Raw genomic sequence first — 9,219 nt, forward strand, 5'->3', positions numbered from 1 at the left:
ACACTTTTTTAAAGGAATTTAATTGCACCGGAAGAAAAAACAGAAAAAATACGAATGAATTACATTTTTCTATCTACAATCAAGTACGCAAATCGTAAATTTGAAAGACAATTCTGCCTTAAAAGTAACATTACTTCAATTTTCCGCTTCTTTGGCTCGGAATACCAAAACCATAAGTGTAAAGACAAAATCTTCAGAACCAGACATGCTTTTTTTCAGTCAAATTTAGAACATTTAAATTTAAACAGCAAGTTTTTATAAATCCTCTCAAAAGAAATTTTTGTGAAGTGAAAATTATATGCATCTCTAGAACGAACGACAAATTCCATAAATTACTTTTCTCCTGTCATCGAGTACTTTCGGCTGGTATAAGTGATTTTTGGTTTGGAATTTTTGTGTTGAGTTATCAATATTGAATAATATTTAATGGACAATACAAAATTAGATCCAATTAATACAGTTTTTAGAATTTAATCTTCATAATAACCTAATGTGTTGCTAACGACCATACAACGCGTTTAAAATTTGCCAAGCTAGACCAGGTCATCTATAAGAACTTTTGCAATTTATTTTCATTTTTGCTTTGGTGCTGATGTCACGTTGCCATCGGCAATAATGATGCTGATGCCTTTATTGTCTTCAACGTTACTGTGTCTTGTACTATGAACATTAGTTTTTTTTTTAATATTAAACAGGACATACCATTTCTAATCAGTAAAAATTAGGAGTGGAGAAAATTTTCCCTTTGCTGCAATAATATCTACCAATCGTCCAATCTGAGGTACTGATGAAATACTTTTCGTTCGCTTTAAATTTATTCAGAATTTATTGAATCTGTTGAGGATATTCAGCCACACAGTGTGAAAAAAAAAATTCAAAATATTTTTAAAATTTAAAAAATTTGCGGTCTCAATGTAAATTGGGTTAGGAATCTCTGCACCAGCCGATTAAAATTTGAAGTCTACAGATTTTGTAGGAGTGCGAAAACTTTGTTCAAATCGATTTAGATTTAAATATACAGTCAGCAAAAAAAGTTGTACACCCATCAATTTGAAATAAATTGTGAACCGACCTGAAAAAATGAATTAAATATATATGTATTATACCTTAAATTAAAGCTTGAAAACGAAATACATATAGTTAACCACGTGGGTGGTAATATGACGGCATGCAAATGGCGTTGGAAATTTCTTGAAGGGATATAACAAATTGATGGATGTACAACTTTTTTTGCTGACTGTATGTATATGAGAATATAAACATTTATGAAGCTCCCCACAAATTTCAAAGATTTTAGATAATATAAAAAATTTTTGTCTACAAAGTGGTGAAAGGTATAATGTAGTCGCTATATCATCAAATAAGGTGATTGATTTATTGGTAACATATTTTGAAAGAGAATATCAGTAAAAACGAAATTTCCAAAAAATCGATGTTTTTCAAGCATGGAAATTTTATGCCGATGTTTTGACGAAATCGATGCTATTCATTTAAGATATTGATGTTGTGTAACATCGATGTTTAGTGGTCGGTGTCGCAGCACTAGTCGACGTTGAGGCCTGACCGGGTATGCCTGTAATATTTTTCTCTCTTGGGATTATCATAGTGTATCCACTTTTTCACTAGTAACGATTCGATGCCAAAAAAAAAAAATCATTCCTTTGGTGATATTCGACTCGCAGACACATTCTGAAAATGAAAGATATGGAAAGATATATCGCAAACTATTCCATATGTTGGCAATCTACCAATACGAGTACTAATGTGCGTAACCAATATATGTTTGTATCTAAAAATATGTTTGGTTTGTAGGAAGTAAAACAGTTTGTAGACGATCTGATTTGCTTTTATTTATTTGTCACGAGCTGCAGTGTGTGCTTTTGTGACTTCGTTTGACAAGCTATCAAATACACCGAAAAAAAGTGAACTGGTTCATAGGAAGAATGAACTACCACGCACGAAAATTGGAAATTTTACTCCACATTTCGAGATTTCCACAAAGCCTTGTTAAAACCAGGAAATTTTAATGCCCTTTTCTACTTTTTAATAGCAGTTCACGAAATTACATCATATCATAGAAGGAAAAATTAACTAAAATAAAGAAGAAAATCATTGGCGCCAAATCATGACCATTTTAACAATACAGTAGTTAATTCTTACTTTTTTTGGGAATCGTACGAAAAACTTCATTTGCTTTAGTTCATATTGAACTTATGTGTACGGTCATTGAACTTTATACTCACCTTTAGTTCATAAAATTTTTGAGACATACTTAAAAAAGGACGATTTCATTAAGCTGTGGAAAATTTCGATAAAAATAATAAAATTGAACTACAAGCCTATAATTTTTTCCAAAAAAAAAAGTTAAATTTAGCGTTAGTTTAACTACGGAATTTTTTTTCTGTGTAGATTTCCAATTTAAGACAAATCGGATACAAATTGCCATTTCCAGAAGAATTATTCACACCATCATCGGTACACGTGTTTATGAAAACAAAATATATCTCTAGATTTTTAACATTCCGGAAAATCGGATAAAACCGATATGAACTTTTGCTCGGTAATTATAATTATCCAGCTATAGATAGTCCGAAGGTCAAATATGGGGATCGGTTTATATGGGGGCTATATATAATTATTTTGGCATGATTTTTAGAGACCATATACGTACACCACGTACCGAATTTCAACCGGATCGGATGAAATTTGATACTGCAAAAGGGTCCACAAGCCAAATCTGGCGATCGGTTTATATGGGGCTATATATAATTATGGGCCGATATGAACCAATTTTTGCATGGTTATTAGAGACCATATACTTACACAACGTACCAAATTTCAACCGCATCGGATGAATTTTGCTCCTCCAAGGGCTCTAGAGGTCAAATCCGGGGATCGGTTTATATGGGGCTTATATATAATTACGTACCAAATTTCAACCGGATCGGATGAATTTTTCTCCTCCAGGAGGCTCCGGAGGTCAAATCTGGGGATTGGTTTATACGGGGGCTATATATAATTTTGGAGCGATATGGACTAATTTTTGCGCGGTTATTAGAGACCATATACTTACACCACGTACCAAATTTCAACCGGATCGGATGAAATTTGCTTTTCTAAGAGGCTCCGCAAGCCAAATGGGGGCTATACGTAAAAGTGGTCCGATATGGCCCATTTGCCATCCGACCTACATCAATAACAACTACTTATACCAAGTTTCATGGCGATAGGTTATTTCTTTCGGAAATAAGCGTGATTTCAACGGATGTACGGACGGACGTGGCTAGATCGACTCAGAATTTCATCACGACCCAGGATATATATACTTTATGGGGTATTAGAGCAATATTTCGATGTGTAACAAAGGGAATGACAAAGTTAATATACCCCCCCATCCTATGGTGGAGGGTATAAAATGGAGTGTTACAATATTCAGATTTTTTAATTTTTTAATATTTTGTACACCCTAAATAATATATCAGAAAAATAAGTAATTTAATTAATATTTAACATTTTATGAAACTAAATAGATGCAAAGCAAAGACAATAAACTTTAGGAAGATAGGAAATTGGCTTGCGTCATACCAAATGTTGCATTTACCATGTTAGTTCCATACATGTTCGTAATTTTTTTATTTGTTTTTCGTTTTTGTTTTTTTAATTAAAAACTTAATTTTCTTAATGAAACAATGTTAAATTTAGGCAGCAACAAAAAATACATTTCCCCCTTATGGAAATTTATTTCGTGCACTTATTTTCTTTTTATTTGCATTTTAATGCTATGTCAATTGTTGTGGCTTTCACAAATTACATTATTTCCTAAAGGGTCATCAAAGTAAGAGCAAATAGTTACTCTCAATTGCTATTTTTGTTCTCTTTATTTCTAATTGTTATACTATTAACGATATGCTGCTAACTTGGATGCTGTTATAAACTTAGACGATGTCTAGTGGTAATAAAATTATTTACATTGACCATATCAATTCTAACAAACGGTTTCTGTCAAAGAGTAAAACGAAAATAAAGAATTTGAAGGTAGAGAAAAAAATTGTTCGTCCATTGTCTATTATCAGCTCGTTGTGTATATGAAAAAACTTGGATGGACAGTTATCGATCATAGTACAAGCTAAGCACATTATTTTTTACGCAAGAGGTCAATTGAATTGAAACTAAATTGCCAAAAGTGAATTTTTTTTAATTTGGATTTAGACTCGCATTTTACAAGTAGGAAAAAGCTCCTGCTTCATCATCAATACTTGTCGTATACGCGATTGGTTCGATAAACGAAAAGTATGAATCTAACACCGTAAATGGTTTGATCTCCTCAGTAGCCAATTTCCTATCTTCGTAAAGTTTGTTGTCTTTGATGCAAAGTACCAAAATGGATAAAGCAATATATATATATATATATATATATATATATATATATATATATATATATATATATATATATATATATATATATATATATATATATATATATATATATATATATATATATATATATATATATATATATATATATATATATGCCTCTTTTCATCCGAGTACCTTCAAATTTCTAATTTTGATTACTGTGCGTCTTTCAAAAGTGTTGTTGTGCAAATGACAATGATGGCGGGGTTGCATGCATTACAGCCATTTTGGCGTTAGTTCGGTGAACACGAGTGGATCATTTTGTCGATTATCGGTTGACTGATTTCGTGTTAAATTAATTAAGATGGGTGCGTGCGTATGTTTCAACAACATCGAGTAGGGTCGGTCACAAACGTTCGCTTTTGGGTTTTGGCATTTTCAATCACTATGCGTTTTAACAATTGTTTTTAACCTCTAATAAACAGTTGATTAGAATTGACGGACGATACACCATAGACATTCACTTATTCATTTATTCCGTACCTTTATGCCGTCAATATACTATGGGACAGATTACCTCAGTTACCGAAGCGAGTGAGGGCAAGAGAATGTTTTGGACAAAAAGGACAAAACAAAGCCACTCATGTAGTTGACTTTTTTTGTTATGCCTGATGGTCTAGGATATGAACAATGGACTATGAAGTGAATAAATGGGCGATGGGATGGAATTGTTCAGTAATGAATGACCCCAAACACTGTCATTTCATATTTACTTCGTTTGTTGGCTGATGATTATCATTTAGGAAATTGACGTTTTGCAACAAAATGATTTGATGGATGGTTTTGGGCATGCATAGATATATTTACAGAGGTATATTATTTGAAAGTTGCTATAATTCAAGCACAGTGGTTTTTACCATCGAATTTTTATTGTAGGCTAAGTTGAATTAGAGGTGTGCACGTGACACGAAATTGTCATGACACGCGTGAATCACGTGAGTCGTGAATAAAATATGAAGCAACTCTCGCGAATGTGCGTGAATGGGACTAAAATAAATATGTCGTGCGTGAGCGTGCGTGAGCGTGCGTGAGTAATAAAATCGGTTTGTGAATGTGCGTGAATAAAATTTCTGCAAAATCACGCTCACGAAAAAAAATTAAGATTTAAATCTTATTCGTATGTTAACTGAAATTGATTTAGCTGTCGAACTATATTTTATTTATGAATTTTGTTCCCTATTTTTCCTATTTTTATTTATTTATTTATAAATTTGGTTTGTCCTAGCACAACAAGATTTTATATCTTATAAGTTACAGTACTAGGTAAAAATAATGTTATTTTCGCATCACAGTCTGATAACTAACATTGCAATTGAAAGAAAAAAAAAAAATATAATAATAAAAAAAAGATGTATATATATAATAATAATTGTAAAGTATGATTGAAAAAAAAAAGTAGAAAAGAAAGCATTTAAGAATAGTAAAGTAGATAAGTAGATGGTGCAAAACAAAAATGCTTACAATTGTTAAAATTAATAATGAATTTATATATGGATAATAAGTAAAAAATGAAAGAAGATTAAAAAAAAAAAGTTGACTTAAACTTGGTTATTAAAAAATGATTGAAGTGTTTTCTTAAATTGAAATGCATTGCTTATTAACTGAATATGGGTAGGAAGATTGTTCCAAAGACGTATTGCGCAGATCAGGAATTGATACTCAGATGCAGCATATTTATAGCGAAGTTGAGTGATCCTCTTCCCTCGATTTGATCGAGAAAATTGAAGTCTATCATACAGATATGTTGGTTCACCAGTATAAATAATATTCTGGAAAAATACAAGACACTTGAAATTTAAAAAGCTGTCGAAAGTCATGTTGAATAGTTGGTAGGCAAATGTAGAAATTCGGTTATAGCGTTTTTTATTGAATACATATCTTGCAATATTGTTATAAGCTACTCTTAACTTTTGCTTATCAGCGCTGCTACAGTTTCCAAATATTTCAACTCCATACAGAAGAACAGGAATAAGATACGTTTTGGATAGAAGCATTCGAGTATGATGTGGTGTTGATAATTGCACAGTCCACAAGTTACGCAACATTCCGTAGGTTTTAGCAATATTGCTTTGAATATGGTTAGTCCAAGTTAGATGCTCATTAAAAGTAACTCCCAGATTTGTTGCAGATTGAACAGTGTTTATCACCTCATTATTAATATATATCGGAAGTTGCTTGTTTATCTTGACATTTTTCTTGTAAATAAACAAGCATTTCGATTTGGTGGGATTGATCATAAGTTCATTCGTTAGTGCCCAATTATTTATTCTTTCCAAGTCCTTATTAATTTCTTCGATGCATACTGGCAGTTTATTAACAAATGTACTAGCATAAACTTGAACATCATCAGCATATAGGTGGACTTTGCAATACCGTAAAACTGCAGGCAGATTATTTACATACAAGCAAAATAATAGCGAATGATCCCTGTGGAACACCTTTGTTGATATTCAGCGCACTAGATTTTTGATTACAGTGATAAACAGATTGTGTTCTGCCGCTTAAGTACGAAGAAAGAAGCCTGTAGGCAGAGTCAGAAAAGTAAAACATTTGTTTTAATTTTCGTGTTAAGATTCCATGGTTCACAGTGTCGAACGCCTTACTATGATCAAGCAGTACAAGTATAGATACCATGTTTTTTTATCCAGTTTTGATCTCAGATACTCAATTACATCCGTAAGCGCAGTGATACAACTTCTTTGAGGTCTGAATACTGATTGTTTCTCTGTTAGAAGGTTGTGCGATTTAATATATGTGTTCATTTGATTGCACATAATACGTTCCAGAACTTTCGACAGATATGGCAGTATGGCTATGGGACGAAATTCATTTGATTTAGGCTTAGGTAAAGGAATAATTTTGGTAAATTTCCATGTCTTGGGGAAACCAGATTTTGTGAGAATTGTATTAAAAATGAAAGTGAAATAGGGCAGGCACTTTGGAAGCAATAATTTAATGAATTTTGGACATAGTTCGTCTGTTCCTTCAGCATTTGATTTTATAGATAGGAAACATTTCAGGACTTCACATTGTTCAACACAGTTAAAACTGAATTCGATATTAGAATCATCATAATTTGATGTTATAATCGGGTATGCTAAATCATTTGACGCATTAGTAGAAATGTATTGACGCGCAAAGATTTCGTTCAGATTATCAACATCAATATCAGCTGGCGCTGAGTGCTTTCTCCCAATACCAATTTCACGGATTACTTTCCACTTTGATCCACTATCAACTGCCATACCAAATTGTTGTCTATAGAATTCTGTTTTTGCGACTTTAATTTTTTCGTTGACTTCACGTCTTGCATTTTTGAATTCTTCGTGTAGCTCAACAGTTTTGTAGCGTTTCCACCGTTTGTATATTAAATCACGTTTACTGATTGATATCTTAATTTCTTGATTGAACCAAGGCTGTTGTTTGGGTTTACTTTTAATGATTTTTAACGGAACGGATGCATTAAACATAGGGTTTCCATATGGATAATTTTCAAAAGAGAACTTTCGCTTTAAAAAAAGAGAACATATTAACTAAAAAAGAGTTTACAATAAAAAAATTCTTTATTAAATAATTAATAATTTTATTGATGTTAAAATTAAAATAATAATAGTTTCTAATGATAGAAACAACGAAATAAATATATAATAAAACAATAAAAAACAAAAAGAATCACATTTTCTTAAAAAATAAACAAAATAACTTTACGACGACAACGTATTGGCGTATTTACATCTATTTCTAATTTTTTAAGCCGTACGTCGAAACGTCGCAATTGTGTTCCGGTCTTTAATTTGTCAGCAGATTTAACCCAGTAAACAATTAGTGGCGAACAATTGTGGCGAATTCCTACTAAATAAATAAAATTCCATCAATCTAGGATTTTTTTTGAAATAGAGTACATAAAGAGCACAGTTGGATATAAAAATACGGCACCAAAAAAGAGAGTGAACAAAAAGATACGAACACAAAAAGAGAACATGTTCTCTTTAAAAGAGATGTAATGGACATCCTAATTAAACAGTGTTGATATATTTTGCTGCATGAAATTCACTTGGTCCTCCACATCATCAAAGTAATAAATATTATCCCAAGCAATATTATTAACCATTTCATTCAGTAGGTTATAATTTAATATACGAAAGTCTCTCAACTCATATTCAATGCGTTTCTGACGGAATTTTGCGTCGTAAGTCATGAAGAGCAAGTCATGTTTAGAGAATGTTGGTGCAGACAGTTGGTCGTATAAAAGTATCTTATTCAGACATTTAACAAAAATAGCGTCGATAAGAGTGTTTCCAGTATGTGTATAATGTGTTGGTATTGTCGTATTAATTGAGTATAAACCAAAAGTGTTCATAGATGTAGATAATATCTTATCCACAAGAAGATTGCTGTTGAAATCTCCACAGATTATGACATCATTATAGTACATTGTTGAAAGTTCAAGAGTGTCCAAAATATAAGAAGTTGGAATATTGCGATTTGGTCTATAAACAGTTCCAATAAGAATTTTGTCGCCATTTTCTGGATAAACTTCCAAAAACAGATATTCAATTGGACTACTGCATTCAGATTAAAATTTAAGATTTCCTCTCATTTCATTGCGTAAATACATGCATACTCCACCTGCATTGGATTCCCTATCCGCTCGAAATAGTTTGTATCCTGCTAATTCATAAATATCATTTGATATGTTGATATGGAACCAAGTCTCGGAGACGCATATTATATCAATATTTGAGGACTGGAAAATTTCTCTAAATTCGTCCATTTTGTTATTGAGGCTCTGTGCATTAATAT

At 32.0% G+C, this 9,219-nt stretch overlaps 1 protein-coding gene across 1 annotated transcript; it reads right to left on the reverse strand.

Annotated features, from left to right (window-relative positions):
- Positions 1 to 1,490: 1,490 nt before the first annotated feature.
- LOC142224590 (uncharacterized) lies at positions 1,491 to 7,886 on the reverse strand. Its single transcript, XM_075294372.1, has 4 exons — positions 7,048 to 7,886; positions 6,855 to 6,937; positions 6,629 to 6,796; positions 1,491 to 1,573 (listed from the first exon to the last, which is right to left on the reverse strand). Exons 1-4 carry the CDS (start codon positions 7,884 to 7,886, stop codon positions 1,491 to 1,493), a joined length of 1,173 nt encoding a protein of 390 aa, XP_075150487.1.
- Positions 7,887 to 9,219: the final 1,333 nt, after the last annotated feature.

Source organism: Haematobia irritans, chromosome 2, assembly GCF_050003625.1.
Source record: "Haematobia irritans isolate KBUSLIRL chromosome 2, ASM5000362v1, whole genome shotgun sequence".
NCBI lineage: Eukaryota > Metazoa > Arthropoda > Insecta > Diptera > Muscidae > Haematobia > Haematobia irritans.